We start from the raw sequence: 26,493 nt of genomic DNA, 5'->3' as shown, positions 1-26,493 counted from the left end.
TACAATATAATATGCTGGTTTTCTCAAATGTAATGGTAAAATTCTCATGAAGTGACTCTAACAGCCTGTAAGTTCATGTGTTCATGTTGTGAGATGCAGAGTTCACGTGTGCTTCAATATTTGTGTAGTAAACTAAACCGCGTCTCCGCCATTCATACATACCGAGGATAACGGAACATGCAGGATTCATATTTAAACCGTATTTTTATGCTTTTAATATTCGCATACACTAGTTCATATTGCGAATCGAATTAAGTGACAGACCTTCTTTTTTCATCCAAAACTTGACAAATTGCGTGGCATTCCGCTATAGAGTAAATTCGGTTTATGAATGGACTCGTATCCTGTCCGCGTCTTCTCGGAAACCATGACCCTAGAAATTTAAGCACACGTCAGAACATTTCGGTTTGCCCTGTGTGTTGTGTTTTAAAGAGTTGTAGTGGTGACATCATCTCTCTCTCTCTCTCTCTCTCTCTCTCTCTCTCTCTCTCTGTCTCTCTCGTAAGCGCCCAAATGCGTTCTCAGGTACCGAAATGTGGTACCGAATGATTTGGTGTGAATCGATACTCGGTAGTACCGACGCAATTCGGTCGGTACCCTTAAAAGTACCGAGTTCGGTACCCAACCCTAGTTATCACTATCAGACACGACTGGAACTTCAAATGGCACTGGCTTCTATGGTCAGATGAAACTAAAAAATGAGCTTTTTAGCAGCAAACACTCAAGATGGGTTTGGTGATAAAAAGTACCCCATGTGTACAATGTAATATACTGCTGTACAATGTATATACAATGTATATTATATACAATGCAATATACTGCTGTATTTTTGATGTTGTGGGCCTATATTTCTGCTGGAGGTCCTGGACATCTTTTTTGGACACATGGCATCATGGATTCTATCAAATACCAACAGATAAAAAAATCAATAAGTGACTGACTCTGTTAGAAATCTTATAATGGGCCATGTTTGGATCTTCCAACTATACAATAATCCAAACACAAACCTCAAAAACAACACAAAAATGGGTCACTGAGCACAAAACCAAGCTTCTGCTGGCCATTCCCAAGAAGCTGGGAATCTAAAGTGTCTGGAGTGATTCTGGATGAAGGAATGGTCTCTGATCTCTTGTCAGGTGTTCTCTAACCTCATCAGGTATTATAGGAGAACATTTAGAGCTGTTAAACTGGCAAATGGAGGTTTCAAAAAGTACTGCATAAAAGCGTGCCGTTAATTGTGGCCAATGTGTATTAGAGAAAAACATTTATTTCATAATGATATTTCCCCCCCATTTTAAATTCTTATTATCCAATAAAAGGTTAGATTTTTGTGAATTTTTTAAATAAAAGATCAAAAGGATTAACAATGCAGATTAATTTTCACAGCCGCCTTTGGTCATATTTACCAAGGGTGCCGATATTTTTGGTCATGACTGTATATAAATACTTTCAGTAAGTAATAATTGACTCTGGTCTGTTGAATTAATCGAAAATAATGCACACCCGTGGGATGTGGGTGTACATTATTTTCTAATAATTCAACTTACCGGAGGCAATTATTCCTCACATACAACGGTTAACACACCTCAAATTAGGGCTGCACGATATATCGCATGCGATATTTAATGCGCATCTTGTCAGTAAAGCCGGTTCTGTAATCAGTGGTAACTTCCATCATGTGTGTGATTTCACATGGAGCAGCATTTACTACACAGAGCCGTTGTTCACTGATAAGCGCAGCTTGATGGAAATTACCGCTGATTACAGAACCGCATTAAATATCGCATGCGATATATCGTGCAGCCCTACCTCAAATATTGTTCAGATGTTGTATCTAAAGACATTAATTAGGGTTTTGTCCTTAAAACGCTCCTGTGAGTAGGATTAATATCTTATGCATCTCACCCAACACTATCGTTGCTAGTTCCAAAACGACATTTAAAATTGTAAACATAAAAAAAAAAAAAATATACTTTTGTAACATTATAAATGTTTTTACTGTCACTTTTGACCGATTTAATGCACCTTTGCTAAATAAAACTATTAATTTCCTAAAAAATCTACTGACCCCAAACCTTTGAACAGTAGTATGCATATTTATTAGAAAACAAACAAACAAAAACATCCACAAAATAAGTAAACCATAAAAACTGTATTACTAGTAGTTGCTAGGTATGTAAAACGGCTAAAATACATTTTCACAAGCAGCAGCAAGTTTCTCAAAATTTTCTTCCAAAAAAATTTAGCTTACTGTGATGGTACAGTGATAATTAGAAGTCATCAGATAGCACTGAATAAATGCCACATTTATGTACCATGGTATCATGTAAAATGTAATGTAGTGTCTATTAACACTAGCCTGCAACTTAACAAAACAACATTGCTACAGAAAAGCCACATGATTTAAAAAAACACCACTTCACCACTGAGAAAAGTAGTTTTCACAGAGCATTGCATTGACACTGCTGACTACACATACAGCTGACATATACTATAACAACTATAACCCAATTAAACCAGATGGCATCAACATGTTATAAACAGAGTCTGTCTCAACAGCCTTAAAGAGCTTTTAGCTTTTCCAGCATAGTGGTATGATAAACACATTTGACCCTTCATGCTAATTACTCAACCTTTGAAGAGCTTTAAGATGCTGTAAAATGGCATGGCTAGAAAAAAGGTGATTTTTAATAAGTGAGGTTATTCATAACAAAATTAAATTGTAGTTGAGTTGCAAACAAAAATAAAATATTAATACAAAAACCTCTAGCACAGCTCGTCTCACTGTAATGCAGCTGCTGATAAGAAAGGCACTCCGACACTCCAAACAAAACTCCTCTTTACTCCATGAGCTGGAAAACCATGTGCTTTTAAAAGAACGGCCTCACAGTTACAGTATCAAAGGTGAAACATAGGAATCAATTGATTCTAGATAAATGGTGGGGCTTGTGACCTTGGTAGTCACACAGAATTGTACATACAGACTAAATCAGATCTCTCCAGTGATCCAATGTAACCTTGATGTTTTCCTGGGAACACGATCAATACATCTATCAATTGCAACTGGACAGCTTCAAAAGAAAAAAAAAAAGTGGTTTTAAACTCCACTGTTCGCTCAAAGAAGCATCCTTGAGCTTTGAGGAGTTATAGACACCGTCATTAGTAGTAGCGGTAAAGACGCACAAGGATTCTTTTATGAGTGGCTGAAATTAAGCGATATATGATCACCAAAATGCAATTGTGATTCACACAAAACAGCATCTACTGCTATATGTGTAAGTTGAATGACAATAGAAAGCACCATTGTCGGCACTCGCACAGGAGAGAGCCTGAATTTGAGTGGGTATTATTATCTAATTGAAAAATCAATTAGTTCTGGATAGAAGAGTGAAATCTGAAGTCCTCAAAATGGGTTCTTATTGTAAGACATGGATCCTTCTGCATAACCGAAACCTCCAAGACCATAAAGACTATGCATTGTTGAGACCTAGAAATGGCAGGAAGCACTAGGAAGGGTTTTGTTGAAAAACAAGGATGGCTTTAAGAAAGAAAGCACTCCGAAAAGGAACTTTGAAGTATTATTCGGAGCAAAGCCAGTGCTATAAAGCAGAGAGGCCTCTGGAAGAAATCCTGCCCGAGCCGCTGTGAACTTTTAATGGATTTCATCAAATGAATAAAGTAAGAAAAACTTTGAAGACTGGATGAGTAAATGCCAATAAAGTCAATCCCAACTGTACTCAAAAGTAAAGACAGTCATCTATATTTAAGCTCAACTGGACCATTGATCCATTTTTTTCCCAACGTATTTTAGTCTGGGCGATCCCCCATACAGACTTTCAAGTCAAAAAGCAAGATTTACTCAGTATCACTGTATTATAACTTTCATTAAGAACATCACATTATATTATTTGAAACAGATAATTAGTCAGGAGATCAGAAAATCGATAACAGCTAGAATTTGACAACCTGTAAATTATTCCCAACCCTGAGGTACATGTTGTATTTAGAAAGTTTAACTTTTAAAACGGACAAAAGGGGAAAAAATATATATTAATAATGTCTTGTTTTTTTTTCAGTTGCTCTGAGGAAAAAAAGAAAAATGAGCCACATTCATGAAACACTTTACTAATTTCTGTTTAAATCATTCATAAATCTATTCTTTTGTAAACTGTCCCACTGATTTGTATGCAATCATTTATGCAAGAATGGTTTTACATATCATATCCACATGAATTCATTCTGCTTGTTTCATAAATGTAGACCAAAGCAAGATTTGTGCAGAATCAATTTTCACAAAAAAGTCATGGTTTGCAGAAGTTTTGCAGATGTTACAAAAGTCCTCGCCTCATTAACGTTTGTAACATGCATGTATTAAAATAAAAATAGTAGTTGTAACAATAGTAGTTAGAGTTTTGGTTATTAGGAAGATATTTTGGTTTGGTGTTCATGAAGGGCACTGATGTGACTGCAGGAAAAAAAAAAAAAGTGGTTTTAAACTCCACTGTTCGCTCAAAGAAGCATCCTTGAGCTTTGAGGAGTTATAGACACCGTCATTAGTAGTAGCGGTAAAGACGCACAAGGATTCTTTTATGAGTGGCTGAAATGAAGCGATATATGATCACCAAAATGCAATTGTGATTCACACAAAACAGCATCTACTGCTATACGTGTAAGTTGAATGACAATAGAAAGCACCATTGTCGGCACTCGCACAGGAGAGAGCCTGAATTTGAGTGGGTATTATTATCTAATTGAAAAATCAATTAGTTCTGGATAGAAGAGTGAAATCTGAAGTCCTCAAAATGGGTTCTTATTGTAAGACATGGATCCTTCTGCATAACCGAAACCTCCAAGACCATAAAGACTATGCATTGTTGAGACCTAGAAATGGCAGGAAGCACTAGGAAGGGTTTTGTTGAAAAACAAGGATGGCTTTAAGAAAGAAAGCACTCCGAAAAGGAACTTTGAAGTATTATTCGGAGCAAAGCCAGTGCTATAAAGCAGAGAGGCCTCTGGAAGAAATCCTGCCCGAGCCGCTGTGAACTTTTAATGGATTTCATCAAATGAATAAAGTAAGAAAAACTTTGAAGACTGGATGAGTAAATGCCAATAAAGTCAATCCCAACTGTACTCAAAAGTAAAGACAGTCATCTATATTTAAGCTCAACTGGACCATTGATCCATTTTTTTCCCAACGTATTTTAGTCTGGGCGATCCCCCATACAGACTTTCAAGTCAAAAAGCAAGATTTACTCAGTATCACTGTATTATAACTTTCATTAAGAACATCACATTATATTATTTGAAACAGATAATTAGTCAGGAGATCAGAAAATCGATAACAGCTAGAATTTGACAACCTGTAAATTATTCCCAACCCTGAGGTACATGTTGTATTTAGAAAGTTTAACTTTTAAAACGGACAAAAGGGGAAAAAATATATATTAATAATGTCATGTTTTTTTTTCAGTTGCTCTGAGGAAAAAAAGAAAAATGAGCCACATTCATGAAACACTTTACTAATTTCTGTTTAAATCATTCATAAATCTATTCTTTTGTAAACTGTCCCACTGATTTGTATGCAATCATTTATGCAAGAATGGTTTTACATATCATATCCACATGAATTCATTCTGCTTGTTTCATAAATGTAGACCAAAGCAAGATTTGTGCAGAATCAATTTTCACAAAAAAAAGTCATGGTTTGCAGAAGTTTTGCAGATGTTACAAAAGTCCTCGTCTCATTAACGTTTGTAACATGCATGTATTAAAATAAAAATAGTAGTTGTAACAATAGTAGTTAGAGTTTTGGTTATTAGGAAGATATTTTTGGTTTGGTGTTCATGAAGGGGCACTGATGTGACTGCAGGAAAAAAAAAAAAACACTTATAAAAATACTTCTAACCTGAAAGAGGTTTGTCAGTCTCAAGTAAACAACAAAAACAAAATCCATTTATGTACATTTGGAAAAGATAAGCCATTAGAGAAAATCGGATTATGGGCTCTCTCTCATATTGCCCATAAAGTGTCTACTCCACAAAAGAAAAGATGTCTGAGACGATCACAGCAGTTCCATTTAACCCAGTCTCAAACATCACAGTCTCTAATGCTTTACACATAAATCAACTTTCATTCAAATGGTCCCGAGACTTCATGCATAAAAATCTTTGCTGCAGATTTTGCATACCTGAGATTCCAGAATTCTATCCCGCCCATGAATGTTTTACAAACACCTGTTCAATTTATGAAAACCAAGTTAGCAGAAGATTGTGCATAAATGTATAAACTTTAATCCTCATTCTGTCTCCTGCCCAAAGTAACTAAAATGGAGATTACACCACCTTTTTTATTATGCATAAATTCATCTGCATGTCATTTCCATGTGCATTTTCTGCAATTTAGAAGACAATATCCAAGAGTTTGACCTTCAGGAGTCAAAATAATCATTAAAATGATCAGAATTATTTTCATACATTATATTAACATTAATTGATGGACTAAATATGAACTAATTATCATCTTAAACTATTTAAAAAATAATTCAATATACATAATATAATGAAAGTAGATTTTATTTTCTTAAATACTGATGTGTATTGAAATGGTAAATACATTTTCTGATGCCCAACTGTGCATTCAAAACCCTGTGAATTGTATGACCACTGACTACAGCTGCACATCTCCAGCACTGTAAGGTATTAAAAGCCAAGCCATAAATGAAACATTTCCAAAAGGAAAGGTCAACCTGACTGTTTATGTAGATCAAAATTTTCAGGGATGATGGGGCAGCTGTAATTTACTTCCTGAGTTGCCAATAAATCCTACCTTACCTTACAAAGTTGTCTGAAAGGTTAAGCCCACGTTTGCTTACTTTGCACTTCCTCAGGCTCTTAAAATAGACTCTAAATGATATTAATGGTGTGCTTTGCATCCACTTTGCTGGGCTGGTAATGAGGGTGTGGGGGAGGGAGTGGATCAAAGAGATGGAGCCATGCTTCATGAATTTCTAATTAGAGTTTTAAGCCTCATCAAGTCACTCAAAGAGGCCGTGGACTAAATGAGAACGACGCTTTCCCATACAAATCGCGCATCAGTCATTCAGAATCAACCATCATCCTCTTCTGTGAGCGACATTGTCTTTTACCGTGTTCTTGGCAGACAATGGTTTTCTTTAATCTGTCGGGTCACACAGAAGTGAAAGGAGTCGCGGGTGGCCCTACTCGGGCCAGTGACTTTAATATCTCTGGCTGACAGATGTGTCACAGCAGCAGATCATTTAATAATGAGTGGATTCTCAAAGTCAGAGGCTGCTGTAGTCTTAAAGCATTTGGAGAGGAAACGGCTCGTCACAAAGTTGTAATCCTATGACATTAATGGTGAATTGCAGCTATGCTGAACTTTTTTGCAATGGTAAATCTTAAGGCTGTTATAAATTTCTTCCATTAAGTTAAACTGATAACAATATGGGGCTGGATTCACAAAATATTCTTCTTAACTTTATTCTATAGCAGCAGAAAATAGCAGTTAAGAATATTTTGTATTCCCAAAAATATTAACACAGAATGCATTTTTGCAGTTAAAAATGTGAGACTTGCAGCAGTGGCCAAAAGAAACAAGTTTTAAAGAACTACTTTAACTTGAGTGCAACAGTCAAACACATCCATCTAGTGAATGTCGACATAGAAAAACAATGGAAAGCAGCACAGTGGAATGCAAAATGCATTCTGTGTGAACAGCCCCAAAGAATGTTGTTTTTATCTTTACTCTTAAGACAATCATTGTAATAAGTTAGGATATCCTCCAACTTGTCTTAAATACCCAAAGGTGAGATGTTTATTGAATTTGTTGAATGTTTCAAATTTTAAGCATGGTAACACTAAATTAGTTACATATAATACATATTAGTGTGTGAAAACATTTGAAGTGACACTAATTATGAGTAATGTAAAGATTGATTGCTCATGATTAAACTTGACATGAATTTTTACAAGAATTTAACATTCTTACAAACTACTTTCTAACTAACTTCTTAAAGAAGATCTTTGTGAATCAAGCCCCTGGTTATCAGAGACTGGTAAAATTACTACTGGAACACTACAGTTCTGGTTCACTAAAATAAGATGGCAAACTGTCTTGGTGGGTTAACCCTGACAGATGAATGAGAGAAAGACTTTGCAATTTTACCCTTTGTGCAATAAAACAGAATCCCTGTATTGATTAGCTTTAACCCCACTAGTAATCAAACTGTCTGTGAAAGCAGAAGTCTGGCATTATTGTACATTGTAAAACAAGAATGTGTCAAACATAATCCCTATTCGCTTTAATTGTCTGAACTGAAGAAAGAAACGCTACCAAGTCTGACATCTTATATGCAACACAAATTTCTAAATTGTTATATTGAATTGTTTCAGGCAATTCAATAGTATCAAAGTTAAATGCATCTCCCTTCACAGATTGAAAATGGATATCACTTCTGGGAAGAGATCCACTGAAACAGTGTCAAAGTGAATTCAGTATATCATAAAATATAATCTGGATTATATTTCCCTTGCCACACAGTTGTGCTTTACGGAGGGGGAAAAAAAAAAGCTAATCAGGCCTTTTCAAAGGTCTAGATGAAGTTAACGTTCAAGATTTAACACCCTTATTTGAAATTTCTCAAGACAAAATATACCCCTGAAGCAGGAGATTACGAAAGGTCAAAATTAGAATTTCTGGCACAGCATCAGCACAACAAAAAAACTCTGCTACTACAGAAACAAGAGATTACAAACTGAAAACATTTACTTAACCTGAAATAAAAACACGAATACAATAATTGCTTATTTAGGTAGCCTAAGTGATCATGGTCTCCATGATCACTTATCTAAATGATAAACAATTATCATATTTTTATCATATTTAGTTTTTGCACAACACAGTTTGTGCTAACTTCATTGAGTTGCAGCTTGCTTACTTTGTATTGGGTCTTTTTTCTGTTGTGTTGTGGCTTGTTTCCGTTGTATTGCGACTTGTTTCCATTGTGTTGTGCTAATTCCATTGTGTTGTCGCTTTATTCTGTTGTATTGTGCTAATTTTGTTGTGTTGGGGCTTGCTTCCATTGTGTTGCGTCTGGTTTCTGTTGTGTTGTGCAAATTTCGTTGTGTTGTGGCTTGTTTCCGTTGTGTTGTGCTAATCTTGTTGTGTTGTGGCTTGTTTCCATTGTGTTGTGCTAATTTCTTTGTGTTGTGGCTTGTTTCCGTTGTGTTGCGACTTGTTTCCATTGTGTTGTGCTAATTGTGTTGTGGCTTGTTTCTGTTGAAACATAGAATGCAGTGTTTTATCATCTAGATTGTAAAAATGGTGTAGCACATGCACTGTCGAGTCCATTGCCAGTAGATTAGAGACCTGCACTCCAGCAAGACCCGACACAACAGGAAAAGATGGACGAGTGCTGGTGCAGGAGGATAGACACTCGTGTGTGTGCGGGATGCAGGAGAATAAAATGATTCGCGGGACTCTGGTAAAACAGAAATATCTAAACATAAAATATCTAAATTGTTATTCAACTATTGCATTAAAAACAACAAGAACTAGTATAAAATATAAACAATTAACAGACGCAAATGTAGGCAGAGTTTCTAATTAGGCTATAACACGTGTTTGCAGCGTTGAGCAATGTTGATTTCTGGAATGCAATGGCCAGTCAGGAGTGCAGTGCTGAAATTTGCGTGCTCACGAATCCTCTCATCATAACACACGAATAGTAGACATTATGAAAGATTCATTGTGCATATATTCATTGTGTTATAACAGAGATTTGTGAGATTGCGATGAACTGAGATGTCTTTTAGAGATTATAAATGCAGCGCTCTTTGCTGGCATTCTGCCATGAAATAACAGTGTTTTGTGAATGTTGATGCTTTAATAAATATTTTTCGGGAGTGTTTATGCTGGGATTTCATAAATTTCATGGATGTAGCAAAACGTAACATAACTAATTACTTTTGAAATAAAGTACAATCATATAATCAGAACAGTAATGAGATTACTTTTAAAAGGAGTAATCAGTAATTTAATTACATTTTCAGAGTAACTTGGCCAATACTGGTTGCGACTAGTTTCGTTGTGTTGTGGCTTGTTTACATTGTGTTGTTCTAATTTCGTTGTACTGTGGCTTTTTTTTTTCTGTTGTGTTGCGGCTTATTTCCGTTGTGTTGTGGAGATTTCACTGTGTTGTGCATTACTGGGCCACTGTAAAGCAGTGCCAGTTTTAACTTAAATTGTAAAGTTAAGTCTAATTATATTTCAGCAAAAAATACAAATATATAAATTATAGAATTATAAATAAAAAACAAACAAACAAATAAACCAAAAAGATTGTCACATGAATAAAAAATGTATTAATAAAATGAATGAATTAATAAAAAAAGGTCACATGACAAAAATGTCCACTGTTTGCTAGATCAGTGGTTTTCAAACTTTTTTCAGAGTGACCCTATTTTTTTCTTTTAAAATTGACACGACCCATATATATATATATATATATATATATATATATATATATATATATATACAGTGCTTCTGAAATTAGTGAGGGTTCTTACCTTCATGCACATCTATTCTGACATATCATATTTTGTCCAGTCCATAGTTATGATTATCTCAATATCATTGCAATTTCGAGAGAATATGCGCATGTCACTTCCGAAGGTTTGTTGCAAGTACTCTTAGCAGCATGAAAAACGAAACTTTTATTCAAATTCTGAATGGAGAATAGGCTATATACAGCAAAGAAAGCGAGCAAAGTGCGCTTCCTTAAGAAGCTGTCACTCATTTCAGTTTATCGCAAACTAATTCCGCTATAATCAATGAATCTGTCAACACAGCACAATTAATCTATTATTTAGCCTACATCACTTCTGTACTTTGTTCATTATAATCAGAGGATTCGTCGCGAGCTTCCAGAACTCTGGACTGAACAAGAACACTCGCGTTCTGAGCGGTGAGTGGATTCTGACTCACTAAAGCTCCTCTGATTGGCCATCGCGTTATAGAAATCAACAGATATGTCTCTGATTTGCTACAATGTACAACGCTGCAAAAACAGAGCGTAAACACAAATACACATTTGATTCTGACCTGAGGCGGCTGCCGGTTACTTTCGTTTTGTTGTTTGTTATTTAGTTGCTTCTTTCCTGAGTCTTGAACTTGGTTTCATACGTTTTCCTTAAATCATCCTGGCGACCCATTTTTTAAGTCTAGCGACCCACCCGAGTGTTTGAAAACCACTGTACTAGATTAAGAGGGTGACGCAATTCTTCCCATTCTCCCCATAAGCCATTTAGCAGATGCATTTTAAGCTAATGTTTATTTGCTAATTGCCGGAAAACTTCCCTTGGTGCAATCTGAGATTAAGAGTCAGTTGTGACTCTGGCGGAAACACTCGCTGAGAGCTGCTCACTGGATACCAGAGACTCAGTCTGTCACCAAATAATTAAAAACACCACGTAAATAACTCAAAAATGCGAGAAGGCACGAGAAAGAGATCTTTATCTTGCATGATACTTCCAACAGATGAAGCAAAAATGTGTCCGACACCACTTATCAACTTGACTCAAAGCACCACTGACACGATCCTCTCCAGTCACTTGAGGAAAGAAAGGCGCTGCTCGATCCTAAGAGGCAGCTCTAGAGGACAGAGTGCTGTTATGCTAGCGGCGCTAATGCATGGCCACGTTAAACAGAAGAGAGGAGTGAACGCTTGAGAGGGTTCTCAGTGTGGTCCTATCAACAGACTGAAGGTTAAGCTGTCTGAGACATGCTGAGAGCTCTTCATTTAGGTGTGGAAAAGGTCAGAGACCTTTTTAAATTCTTGCATGTAACCAAAAAATATTCTGAAAGGGAAAACAAACACTGTAAATGATGACAACATAACCATCTAAATAAAATTAAATCCACAATGAATGATTGGAAACAAACTCATTTCCCTGATGTATTTAAATGACTAGGAATACAATCCAAAATCCACAGAAAAACCCAAAACAGTATATGACTTGGAATGACATGAGGATGCGTAAACAAATGACAAACGTTTCACACAAGAGAACTCTGATACCCAACACAAAAGTCACAAGTTCCATTAAAAGACTAAATATCCCAAGGACAAAATCCTACTAAATGTTATTCTCCACTGAACCAATGTCTGAGCCTCCAAAGCAGTTAATGTCTGTTTCTCCAACGTGCCATTTTCCTCCCTCTTGCTGCCCAGTCAAAATTGGCATATTACTATTATGATGTGATGACAATTGCATAATAATCTAATTAGGCTAAAACCACGAGGGCCGGCTTGAAAGATTTTATAGGCAGACTGGAGAAAGCTGTCATTATTTCAGAATCAAAGTATTTTATGTGAAATGACATACTTTATGTAAAATTTTGGTTTCTAATTTGGTTTTGATTCTCTCACTGACAATATGCTAATACATCCAGCTAATTAATGATTTGGGAATAAGTTAAAAGCTAAATGTTCAAACCACAACATAGCAACAAGTGATAGCAATTTCACCAATCCAAAGATAAAAGAAAACCCTGTCACAGGTTAATTCCTCTCAATAATATGTCAATGCCACTAGCTAATAAGTTACACTAGAAAAGCTGCACTATCATTTAGTTTAGAGTCAGCAAGATTATTATTTTTTTCATTAATACTTTTATTTAGCAAGGATGCATTAAACTGATATAGGTGGCAGTACATTTATTTTTAATGTTACAAAAGATTTATATTTAAAATAAATGCTGTTCTTCTGAACTTTTTAATCAAAGAATCCCAAGAAAACAATTACCATATTTTTTGCAAAAATGTTTCTTAAGCAGCAAATTAGAATGATTTCAGAAGGATCATGTGACACTGAAGACTGGAGTAATGGCTGCTGAAAATTCATCACAGGAATAAATAATATTTTTAATATATTACAGTAGAAAACAGTTTATTTTAAATTGTAATAATATTTAACAATATTAAGATATTTTTGATCAAATAAATATATACAGTCTTGGTGAGCATAAGAGACTACTTTCCAAAAAAAATAATTATGAAACTCTTACTGATCCCAAGCTTTTTAACAGTAGTGTAGGCTAGATCTAAACAATGCCATAAAATATTTGAATGCACATGATATCAAGTGCCAATAATTTCAAAACAATCACTTTCTCCCTGAACCAAACAAAAACAAGGAAAACCCGCCACCACAGGGTAATGAAAAGTGAAAAATGAAAAGTGTGTGAAATGAGGAGCGTTTTGCTCAGAGCAGCATTAAATAAAAAGACTTTTAACAGGCTAACTGAATCTGGCACACCCTGGGATTCACAGGCAATAAATCGGAGAGAAATGTGCTTATTCAATGGATGGATCCGTTATGCAATATCGCATCCCGGAAAGCAAACGGTTTTGATTCAGTATTCTTGTTTGGATTGACCTTCAAACCCTGATGCGCACAAACAAATAATGAGAGAAGGCAGGCACTGACAAGAAAAAAAAGGAGGCCGGGAGGAGCCTCAGTACTGAGTTTGACTATGACAGAGACACAAATGCAAGAGGCAGCATCAACAATAACAGATTACGCATGTTTAACCTATCCTGTTCACGTCATCCAAAACTGACTAATCCACTTCAAATAAATAGCCGTTGGGACGCTATATGCCGTCTTGGAAGATACTTGTCAGTATGAATCAATGTAAGCAAAACCATCTCCTTAATTACACTGTTTATATTTACTTTCATTGAGTTGGGACTATGGCGCCTTATTGTAAATTACAAAATATGTCTGAGAAAAATGAGAGCAGACTGCCTATAAAACACCAATGTGAAACCATTTCAGTTCTATTTCTTTTTATAATGGCAATGAGAAACACCCCCACATCAGTCGCAACACAATGACAGGTTAACCAGTTTGGGAAACAAGGTTAAACAAGGTTAACGCCCCCCAATTCCAGAACTGTCCTGCTGTCTAAAGCCGCTGGCACCAATTTCGTACAGGAACGACTGCACAAATATCACCCTGTCCGTAACATCATGACAGTTTGGTGGTTAATGGCACCGATGATTCGAAATAAACCTTTTAAATCTAAACCTGCATTCATGCTGGGAGAAGTGATAAAAAAAAAGGACATTTTTCCTTTTAATCCATTTTGTGCATCATTAACCAGGAGGAACTTACACCTTCCCTGTGTCAGGGCAGATTTGTAGCGTAATACATCTCTTTGACTTTATCTACTGACTGTTCGGCACCCCACCGCCTGTTATGTGCGGACTGATTGCTCGCTGTGTCCATTTCCTCTGTCGCCTTCCTCTTTCAATGCAATTTGCACTCCGGTGCTTCTTCAAAACTGCTCTGAACACTGTACTACTGCCTGCAGGAAATATAAGGTAATTCAATATACCGCTGCTTTTGAGTACCACCGTGTCAAAGTGTTCCAGGTACATGTTCCATAAGTAAATACGTCATTACCAGACAAAACACAAGCTTATTTGAGTCCAATGGTCTCTAAGTGGTTACATCATGTTAACTAGATAATAACCTGTCAATCTCATCCCTCCTACTTGAAGCATTTCAGTCTTTCAGGGGACGTAGGTGTGAGTTTAGTTATTAGGGATGAATAATTTGGTCATTTTGTCTACTCGAGCACTTGACAGACAAATCAACAGGGTATTCAGAGGTTATAGTATCTAACTGCAATTGTTTAATTGTTGATCAATGGATGTCTTTGCTTTTCTATGTAAACATAAGCTAGACAGATGTGTCTGACCATCGCAATTGACCTATCGGTAAGCCCCGCCCCCCCTTAGTTACTGTTGCTCCCTCGGACAAACAAATGGAGCTGTCAGTGTGAAAGCCTTCACAAGATGTTCTTGAACAATTTTGGACACAGAAGGACCACCATTCAAGTGGGACTTAAATATGCTATGAATATATAAAAGTTTTTAAAATAAATATGGTGGGTAACTCAATTAATTTGGAAGCGAGGGTTTACAGATCACAATGCAAGCGGGAGAAGCTTCATGTTACAGTAGTCACGATCACAGATGACAACATGTAAGATCAACACTGTTCATGTATCGCAGGGTATGATGAATTTACATTTAACCATTTCAATATGGAGAGGCACTGAAATGTAGACCGTTTATGTGTTTTTGACCTATACTGTACATGACGTGAGAACAGTCCGCTATTTAGGTTTGTACGTCAGCATGGACTCACTAACTTCAACGTTAGCTGGTTAAGATGATATTAATGTTCTGCTTGAGCAGATGAAAACTGTAACTTAATGAGAGTATGACAACCAGAAAATGAACATTTTCGTCTTCATTGGAATTAGAGTTGAATGCTAACGGACATTTTGCTCTGTTTTGTTTGGGTTTAGGAAATGTAATAAAATAAATTCTATTGCCAATCCTCTCAGGATACCTGGAATCAGTGTTACAAGTACCCCAGGCACATAGTTTTTCCATTTTTGTAGCATACACACCATCAAACCGATGTGAGCTTCAGATCTTCCAATGTTTCTCTATGGCGCTGAAACCTAAAGACAGTGGTGGAAAGAGTACTGAAAATTTGTACTTAAGTACAAGTACTGTTACATTGCTGAAATAATACTCAATTACAAGTAAAAGTACTGGTGTAAAAACAGTACTTAAGTAAAAGTACAAATTACTCTTCTCAAGAACTACTCAGAGTACTAGTTACTAGTTACTTTTTGGCCGGCGATATTAATGATTTTCGTATTCATTCATATCAAAGGTCTATGTGGATAATAGCTACTTTGAACAAAACCCACTTTTAACTTATTAGCAAAGTACGTGAATTAGTGGTCATGAGACAGTTATTTCTAACTTCAATACCTTGAAAAATATCAATAGTAAGGTCCCCATAAACCGGAAGTTGCAACTGACTTCAGTGTTGTGATGTATTTTCAAGCGAATATTGAATAAAGGGCGGGGTTTTATTGTGGCGCACCTTCTCTTCACCTCTTGTTCATAGCAGATTCATGGTTGGATAGGAGCGGTTAAGAATATCTGAGAACACCACTTCTGGGTCCTAACGCTCTGCCAGACCCAAGAAAACACCAAACTGTGCTGATATACACCCACGATCTCATGTAATACTGAAAAATTATAATCCTAACCATTATCTCCATATTGAAATCCCAGATGGCCAGACAGTGTTTCAACTAAAATATTAGTGTCTGAGACACTGTGAACACAGAGACTGTAGTGTGCACAGCAAATTTTGTATATGCTTAGCTTAAATATGTAGTATTAAATAGTGCTCATAAATGGCTGTTGAGATAGCATTCTCAAGTGAAATGAGTAGAGTCATGGACCTGGAAACAGCATTCCTTACGTCATACTTAACAAGAGGATTCCCCCAAGCCTTCAAACTGACGTCATCAGAGCGAGACGCCATTCCAGAGCAGAAGCAAATTTTCAGTTTTTGATTAAAGATTACGACGGCAGACTTTTTTTTTTTTTCGGTGTATTGACTTGCACAGTTTAATTGTTCACCACAAGACTAGTAATGTGCAATAAAAAAGTAAGTAGGGTCATTTTTTAATTTCATGACGACTTTAATCATTTTCAATACCACTGGAAAAACTATACTGTATACTGCCATAGGTATTTTAACATCATATTTTATTTTGTTCATCCATTTTTTTCAAGGCAATCATTATGTCAAGCTTTGAGTGGTTTAATCCAAGTCTTCTAAAAAGACACATTCACTTTACATGATGAACATTTTCAAATAAATACACATATAAACAGTGATCAATTACCATTACAAAATCTCAATCTTAAACATTTGCTCATTCTGTGTATTTGTGTCTTTAAAATAGGGTAACTTTGTTGCAAATGCAAGCTTGATTTCAAATTTGATTTCAAACTGAATTGAATTTACAGAAAAAAGGCAAATACACAGTCAGTAACAAAATTATAAAACAAATGACCACAATTCAGTTGAGGTATTCAAAATATGACAAGACTAAATTTTTATAGGCAGTGTTTTAAGAGCCATATATGTTATATAGTTTGATAAAAGGAACATCAGATGGCTTTGACCTGTAATGTCTGTACAATGATGCAGTTACACAGACTAGGATATTTATTTGTACAAATCATACAAATATCCCATTCCAAAACATTTCTAGCATAAACTTACATTGTAAAGAAATTAAAGATCCATCTTTGATTGTTGAAAGACTTTCTGGTGCATTTCACTTACAGCCAATAAAAATTCCAGTAGTATTTCCATCGGTCAGGCGTGGATCTATTCTGAATGGTTGATAACCTTTCACAAAGTTTAATCCAGGAGCAAAGAGAAATAATTTCTACTTTAAAAGCACGGAGAGATCGCGATAGCACACAGTCTGCACACAAGCAATATCGGAGTGAGAGGACAAGCAGTTCATGTGTATAAGTTAGGCCTATTTGAGAGCTCGCATCCAGTTTTCTGAGATTACATGACTGTGTTCTCATGTTACAATAAAGCGCTCGCCACATTTGGAACCGTATCAGATATTTCAGTATCGGTATCAAAATATAGATATTTAGGATAACACTACCATGTCGTTTGTTTCTCCAAACTTTGACTCCATAGTTACGCTGAGCTCCCTCACTGTCCGATCAGCTCTTCAAAACCTGCTGCTTCTGCAGCTGTGGCTTTTCCCGCGGTTCAGATATCAGGGCTTTTATTGGTCCGTTTACGATCGGATATTTTTATTGGCTACTGAAATGCCGTCAAAGGTTTGAATATCAATTCAAATTGTGGGCGTACTCAGTAACGAATTATGATTTAAATGTAACGAAGTAGATTATTTTGCAAAATTTGTACTTAAGTACAAGTAAAAGTACAGCTTTAAAAATATACTCAAAAAAGTACAAGTACCCGAAAAAACGACTTAATTACAGTAACGTGAGTAGTTGTAATTCGTTACCTCCACCACTGCCTAAAGATGTCCGAGTTCCGCTCCCCGTGCAACTGATACTCGACTGCCATTGGCTCATCTGCGTTCGAGGGGATTGGTTTACCAATAGGTCAATTTACTTGTTGCAAAACCCACCACCCCTTTAGTTACTGTTGCTATGTCTGACAAGCCATGGCGATCTCATGGCATACATCATGTTCTCACAGTGAAACATACATTGCGGAGCAAAGAGGAAATGGACAATGTGTCAACACAAGACAAAGCAGGTTAATTTTCATATGAAACAGTCTCAGCTTTCAAATTTTGATACTTTTTAAGAATTTCAAATAATAAATACCGTTTAGTGGCTCTTTAATGTGTCATGATAGATTGTGGTAGTGCCTCAGTTCAAGCGGCACGTGAACCAATCATCACGTGAACTCTTCCTCTTTACTAGTTATAGCATGGAATAAACATCAGAAGTTGTCTTGTTTCAACCGCAGAAATCAATACACTCCATTTTTTAATTTCAAGTCCACCAATTGATCTACTCTCCTGTCTGGTTTATTCATTATGATTGGTCAGTTTGCCTGTCAATCAAACTCCGGCAAATAGTTCAAATAGTTACAAATAAAATCTAGAAGTTTAAGAATTTAATTTGAAATAAAATGTTCAAAAAAGCTCAGAATAAAAATGGTAAAAACAAGTGTAAAAATTTTAAACAATGTTAATATAAACAAGGTCTATATATATACACACACACACACACACACACACACACACATACACACTAGGGGTGTCAACGTTAACGCATGCGATTAATCAAAAAATTTTTTTACGCAGATTAATCGTTTGATAAGGTTTGACCCCAACTTCTTCCCGTTGTCACAGCGCGGAAGGTTATCTATCATTGTGTGATGAGGGTACAGCGAACCAGTGTTGCCAGGGCAGTGGCACAAGTGGGCTATTTTGAAAATACAGTTGCAGGAAAAAATTACAGAGCCGTGGGTTGCGGTTTTTTGGGATACTTTTTTAATGTACCGCGGCCACCCAAAGTGTATATAGACAAATAAAAATAGATCCTTTTACTAATGTGTATTATACTTGGAATGTATACCTGGCAACTTAAGAATGGAGAGGCGGTTGTAACATCACAAACAACATGAGTTTCGGCCAGAGCAGCAGAAATAAACATGACAACAGCCACTATAGATTATATAAGATAATAAACACACGATTACGATAGATATGGTCTGTATGTGATTTTCTTGAGTTGAATGTGTGCATTTGAAATGCTAATTTGTGCAGCGATATAAAAGGCTATAAATAGCATATTTTAACAACAGTAAACGACCAAATTCCACATGTGATCGCAAAAGGAAGTTATTACAAACACTCGATGGTGGTTTCAAGTGAGTTCTGAGTAAAAGTGTACTATTAATCTCATGAATTGTTTTATGTAGCATGTTAGCTCTAATGCAGCTGCAGAACAGGTCCAATTGTTCTTTATAATGCATTTTGTCATAATACTTCACGTAAGGTCGCAAGAAATGTTTTGTTGCATTTATTTAGAAATACTTTTGATAATAGTTGGGTAAATGTATACTGGGATTGAAGCGATGTGGCTTGGTAAACATTTTATTGCCAGTTTAAAGGCTGATAATGGCTGAATAAAAACAAAAGAATAATGATAAAATAATAATAAGGATTATTTCTCATACCTGGTGGAAGTGTGAAAGGTTCTATTTCCTTAAACTAGTTTGTCATGCACTTCTTTTTCAACACATTTACAGGTAAATCATAGTATTTTAAATTTGCGATTAATCATGATTAATCACAGTCCATGACTGTGATTAATGCGATTACATTTTTTAATCGATTGACAGCACTAATATATACATACATATATACACACACACACACACACACACATACATATGTATTAGGGGTGGCACGGTACATGTATTCGTCCTGAACCGTCACGGTACGGGCGTCTCGGTTCGGTTCATGAGGTCTTATGACGAATACAGGCAATTCACCCCCAATCCAGAAGGGGGCGCTCGCAGTAATGCAACGCTGTTTGATAACCGCCAGCAGAAGAACAGCGAATGCCATGAGTTGCGCACTTGAAAACAAAGCCCCCTAGACAGTGACCATGTGCTGATTCTGAAAGCGTCTCTCACATAGACTGACAAGGGGGTATACTTTAAAGGCTTGCGCACTCAACTGTTTGCGAAATGGAGCTTTGTGCTCGTGTATCCTACCTCTCTCATTCGGCACAAATCCAAATATTCTATAGTATTTCCATATTTGCGATGTAAAGTATCTGAATGCTAAGCTATTATTTATTATGTAAATTATAGGCTTTGTACTTCAGTTGCGTTCCAACGGTGACACAGAGGCGCGCGTGCTGATGTTTGGCTCACTGTATTTTATTTTGATAAAGTACCAACTGCTGTCAATTTAGCAATGCTGGAACTGGTGTGTGTGTGTGTGTGTGTGTGTATGTGTGCTCTCCGGCGCGATCACTTCAACTGTTTCCTTATACCAGCAGAATCAACTTTAAACACTTATTGTCTTATTAATAATCACTGTATAAAGGTCTGCTTTTATTTGTGTACACTCACAATGAAAACAAAACAGATTTTATATATAACGTAATAATATTTAGTATTTTCACATCTAGATGGGAAAAATTGTAATTTGCACTACTGTCTGTTCAAAATAAATGAAAAGAAACTGAGCATAGTAGAGTTCTTTTTTTTCCCTGTTGTACCGAAATTGTATCGAACCGTGACCCCTGAACCGAGGTATGTACCGAACCGTGATATCTGTGTACCGTGCCACCCCTAATATGCATATATACATATACACACACACACACACACACACACATACATATGTATATACACACACACACACACACACACACACACACACATATGTATATATACACACACATATACATATATACACATACATACATACATATATATATATACAGTGGGGCAAAAAAGTATTTAGTCAGCCACCAATTGTGCAAGTTCTCCCACTTAAAAAGATCAGAGAGGCCTGTAATTTTCATCATTGGTATACCTCAACAATGAGAGACAAAATGAGAAAAAAAAAAATCCAGAAAATCACATTGTAGGATTTTTAAAGAATTTATTTGCAAATTATGGTGGAAAATAAGTATTTGGTCAATAACAAAATTTCATCTGAATACTTTGTTATATACCCTTTGTTGGCAATGACAGAGTTCAAACGTTTTCTATAAGTCTTCACAAGGTTTTCACACACTGTTGCTGGTATTTTGGCCCATTCCTCCATGCAGATCTCCTCTAGAGCAGTAATGTTTTGGGGCTGTCGCTGGGCAACACGGACTCCAAAGATTTTCGATGGGGTTGAGATCTGGAGACTGGCTAGGCCACTCCAGGACCTTGAAATGCTTCTTACGAAGCCACTCCTTCATTGCCTGGGCGGTGTGTTTGGGATCATTGTCATGCTGAAAGACCCAGCCACGTTTCATCTTCAATGCCCTTGCTGATGGAAGGAGGTTTTCACTCAAAATCTCACGATACATGGCCCCATTCATTCTTTCGTTTACACGGATCAGTCGTCCTGGTCCCTTTGCAGAAAAACAGCCCCAAAGCATGATGTTTCCACCCCCATGCTTCACAGTAGGTATGGTGTTCTTTGGATGCAACTCAGCATTCTTTCTCCTCCAAACACGACAAGTTGAGTTTTTACCAAAAAGTTATATTTTGGTTTCATCTGACCATATGACATTCTCTCAATCCTCTTCTGGATCATCCAAATGCTCTCTAGCAAACTTCAGACGGGCCCGGACATGTACTGGCTTAAGCAGGGGGACACGTCTGGCACTGCAGGATTTGAGGCCTTTGTTACTTTGGTCCCAGCTCTCTGCAGGTCATTCACTAGGTCCCCCCGAGGTGTGAGATCTTGCATGGAGCCCCAGATCGAGGGAGATTATCAGTGGTCTTGTATGTCTTCCATTTCCAGATTCAGTCTTCCCAGCCTGGTGCAGGTCTACAATTCTGTTTCTGGTGTCCTTTGACAGCTCTTTGGTCTTGGCCATGGTGGAGTTTGGAGTTGGACTGTTTGAGGTTGTGGACAGGTTTCTTTTATACTGATAACGAGTTCAAACAGATGCCATTAATACAGGTAATGAGTGGAGGACAGAGGGGCCTCTTAAAGAAGAAGTTACAGGTCTGTGAGAGCCAGAAATCTTGCTTGTTTGTAGGTGACCAAATACTTATTTTACCGAGGAATTTACCAATTAATTCTTTCAAAATCCTATAATGTGATTTTCTGGATTTTTTTTTCTCATTTTGTCTCTCATAGTTGAGGTATACCTATGATGAAAATTATAGGCCTCTCTCATCTTTTTAAGTGGGAGAACTTGCACAATTGGTGGCTGACTAAATACTTTTTTGCCCCACTGTATATATACACACACACACACACACACACACACACACACACACACACGTATATATACAGTATATACACACATACATATATACATATACATATATATACCAGGGTTTCTGCAGGATTTTTAAGCTCAAATTTAAGACTTTTTAAGACCGTTTTTAAGACCTGCACAAATAAAATTGAACAAAAAACCTAATGTTCCTGCAATACAGGAGGCTGCAGTTCTAGGACCCTATTTTTTGGGACAGCGCTATCTACTCCAACAGAGGAGACCTGATTCAAACATTAAACAAACAGATGCAAAGACTAGATCCATGGAAACTATTCATTTTTTTTCGTTCCATCTTATTTTTAATGTAGGAGCTAGCGTGAACCGTTTGAGGGGGAGTCAGCAATCTCCATTTAGCCTTTTTAGCTGTGCAAAACAGTTCATTGTGATGCTGGATGTTGTAAATTAGTATTTGTATTCAAATTAGTTTACATTTATTAAAGTACTAATAATCACACCAATTTGTACCGCAAGTGTTTTACCATTTACTGCACTTTAAGTTTGTCACACATCAGACGTGAAGCGCTGCGGCTAATGAACTGAAGTCTCTCACAGACACAAGTCTTTCTTTCCAAGAAAACTGAATTTAAAACCAGAATATATAGAATATATTGAAATAAATTAGGTTAAATATTTCAAGAGGGTTACCAACGGGTATGTTTAGGGTTAGGAGTTGGTTAGGACAATAATTAAGTGTTAATTAATTATGGATATAGGTTTAGAACAACTTGAGGGACAGTAAATTATGACAAAATGTTCAGTTTTAGGTGAATTATCCCTTAAATGCAAAAACATATTCTGTGTAAATGACCTTTATGTGTCTAAAAAGCAGCTGCATTGTGATGCTGTGAACGGTCTACATGTCACCGGCTATAGTACTAATGCAAACTGTAATTTGCAAAGACAAGGTATCATCAACAACAGCACTGTATTCAATTAAAAATGATACTTTTGATACTATACATACTTCTGCTGAATGTTTTGTAGAAAAAAAAAGCCAATTGTGTTTTGATTAGTCACCACTGTCATTTTCGAGTACTCTGGTACTGAGGTTCATCCCACGTCATTCTCTAACAAAGAAACACTGTCATAAGACCATTGAGTAAAGGTTGTGACTTACAAATACAAAAATGTGCTTCATTTCAAACCAGCTACCAGCTGAAAGCATCAAATACCACCAGGACCGTTTCACCATACAGACAATTAAGAGAAATGACTCACTTAAAAGTGCTCGAACATGCTTTTGAACTACTGCACTTCACATAGTACATTTGCTCATTTTCAGTGGCTGTTTGAAAGCTATTGTTGTTGGCAGATTTTCTATCAGAAGCACCACTCAGCTGAAACATGCTCATGTGGGTGTCACACAAAAATAACATTAGGAAAAGACAGACTGAGATTTCATGACAATCCTCTCCAAAACACTGCAATGGCATTTTATTCTCTCACTATTGTTTTTATTGAAACACTTCTGGTGAGACGGTTCCCATAAAAAGAGAGGAGAAACACAAAAACAAACCACACAGTTTGCCGCCCACGAGTCGGTACTTTTCTACCAAGGTTCATCTAATCAAACAAGTAGTAACACTTCACATTTGTTAATATTAGTTAACTACATTTTTAACAATAAACTAACAAATTACAAATACTCCCAGAGAATTTAATGATCTTACTTAATTCCAGCATTTACTAAAACATTATTTAAATCAAAAGCTGTCTGTTAATATTTAATGGATCTGAGCTGACATGAAGAAACAATTATCTAAACATTAACAAAGATTATAGATACTGTAACAACTGTATTGCTCATTGTTAATTAATGCTAGTAAATGTATTAACTTATTAACGTTAACTAATGGGACATTAGTATCACCAAATACATATCAGTTACAAATGCAGTAATTCTCTGTAAAGAAACTGCAAACGTACAGTCTAGATTATAGTGTTAAAATACCAGTTATTATTGATACTGGCCTCACATCAATTTAGCTGATTAATCTACACCTATATTAATGCATACAAAGTATTTACTGTGCCAGAACCATAGCGACACATGAAGAATTTGAACACCCTATGTGTTATGTAGGATGTTCGTCAACCTTGACCATGAGAAATTGATTTCTTTAGATTAAACACTTTTTGAGCTGTTGGTTTGTGAACTGAAGTAGCAATGCAGTGAATTCAATTCGTCAAATCAATTTAATGTTCTATATCAGCATCCGCTATATCTCATCAATAACAGCCATTTGGTGGCATGTGTCATCGACAGGAGGGTGTCACACCTGTGGCCTTTGAGCACAGGGTAAAACACTCACCAGTTTTCTCCTCTTGTCCTGTTCTGTTGGGGGTTCCTCATCATCTGTCAGCTTTGGCTCTTCGAAGTGGCTCATCAGCATGCAGCTAGAGGACAGGCAGCCAGAGAGAGTGTGTAAGGTGTGCGTGTTTGTGTGTGTGTAAAAAGAGCGAGAGCAAAGTAGAGAAATTACATTCATGTTACACATCATTTCTAAAATGTGCCACTTTTCCCTGTTCTCCAGCAGCTGTGTAATCTCTCACTCCATTTATGAATACTCTTTTGACACCCCACTGAAGTATGTATGAGGCAGGTTGTGAATCCATCCTGCCTGGAAATGATAAAATGCCTTAAGAGGTGAACTTAAGGGTATAACACCATATCTTGAAGTCATGAAATATTGGTTGCCACACAGTATCATGTAGGGCTGTGCAATTAATCGTATACGATTATCATGCACATCTCGTCAGTAAAGCCGGTTACGTGATTAGCAGTAAATCGCCATCACCTGCTTTCAGATGGAGCGGCATTTAATACTCAGAGCCGTAGTTCACTGACAAGCTACACTAAACCGCGTTCATAAATCGAAGGCGATTCGTCTTCAATTATGAACGCGATATTGCCTAGCTTGTCAGTTTCATCATACAGACAATCAAATGATAATCGAATACGATTAATTGCACAGCCCTAGTATCATGCACATTTCATGACCAACTTACATACAACCCAAAACTATATATACAAACAAACATACATACTGTTTTCTGATGTGGCACACCAATTCATATGAATTCTATATTATAAATTCATTATTAATTATTTGTATAATTCTTATTAGTAACTAATTAATGTCATAAGATATACAGTGAGGAAAATAAGTATTTGAACACCCTGCTATTTTGCAAGTTCTCCCACTTAGAAATCATGGAGGGGTCTGAAATTGTCATCGTAGGTGCATGTCCACTGTGAGAGACATAATCTAAAAAAAAAAAAATCCAGAAATCACAATGTATGATTTTTTAACTATTGTATTTGAACACCTGTCTATCAGCTAGAATTCTGACCCTCAAAGACCTGTTAGTCTGCCTTTAAAATGTCCACCTCCACTCCATTTATTATCCTAAATTAGATGCACCTGTTTGAGGTCGTTAGCTGCATAAAGACACCTGTCCACCCCATACAATCAGTAAGAATCCAACTACTAACATGGCCAAGACCAAAGAGCTGTCCAAAGACACTAGAGACAAAATTGTACACCTCCACAAGGCTGGAAAGGGCTACGGGGAAATTGCCAAGCAGCTTGGTGAAAAAAGGTCCACTGTTGGAGCAATCATTAGAAAATGGAAGAAGCTAAACATGACTGTCAATCTCCCTCGGACTGGGGCTCCATGCAAGATCTCACCGTGGGGTCTCAATGATCCTAAGAAAGGTGAGAAATCAGCCCAGAACTACACGGGAGGAGCTGGTCAATGACCTGAAAAGAGCTGGGACCACCGCTTCCAAGGTTACTGTTGGTAATACACTAAGACGTCATGGTTTGAAATCATGCATGACACGGAAGGTTCCCCTGCTTAAACCAGGCCTGACTTAAGTTTGCCAATGACCATTTGGATGATCCAGAGGAGTCATGGGAGAAAGTCATGTGGTCAGATGAGACCAAAATAGAACTTTTGGTCATAATTCCACTAAACGTGTTTGGAGGAAGAAGAATGATGAGTACCATCCCAAGAACACCATCCCTACTGTGAAGCAT

At 36.7% G+C, this 26,493-nt stretch overlaps 1 protein-coding gene across 1 annotated transcript in view; it reads right to left on the bottom strand.

The window, feature by feature from the left end:
- ipo11 (importin 11) overlaps nt 1-26,493 on the bottom strand; it is a 205,409-nt gene that overhangs the window by 6,848 nt on the left and 172,068 nt on the right. Inside the window, exon 29 of the mRNA XM_058783964.1 lies at nt 24,763-24,847. Coding sequence (XP_058639947.1) covers nt 24,763-24,847 — 85 coding nt within the window. The remainder of the gene's footprint in view (nt 1-24,762; nt 24,848-26,493) is intronic.

The sequence above is a fragment of the Onychostoma macrolepis genome, chromosome 08, assembly GCF_012432095.1.
Source record: "Onychostoma macrolepis isolate SWU-2019 chromosome 08, ASM1243209v1, whole genome shotgun sequence".
NCBI lineage: Eukaryota > Metazoa > Chordata > Actinopteri > Cypriniformes > Cyprinidae > Onychostoma > Onychostoma macrolepis.
The sequence above is the reverse complement of the archived record's forward strand: the minus strand, read 5'-3'. Positions and strand labels throughout refer to the sequence as shown.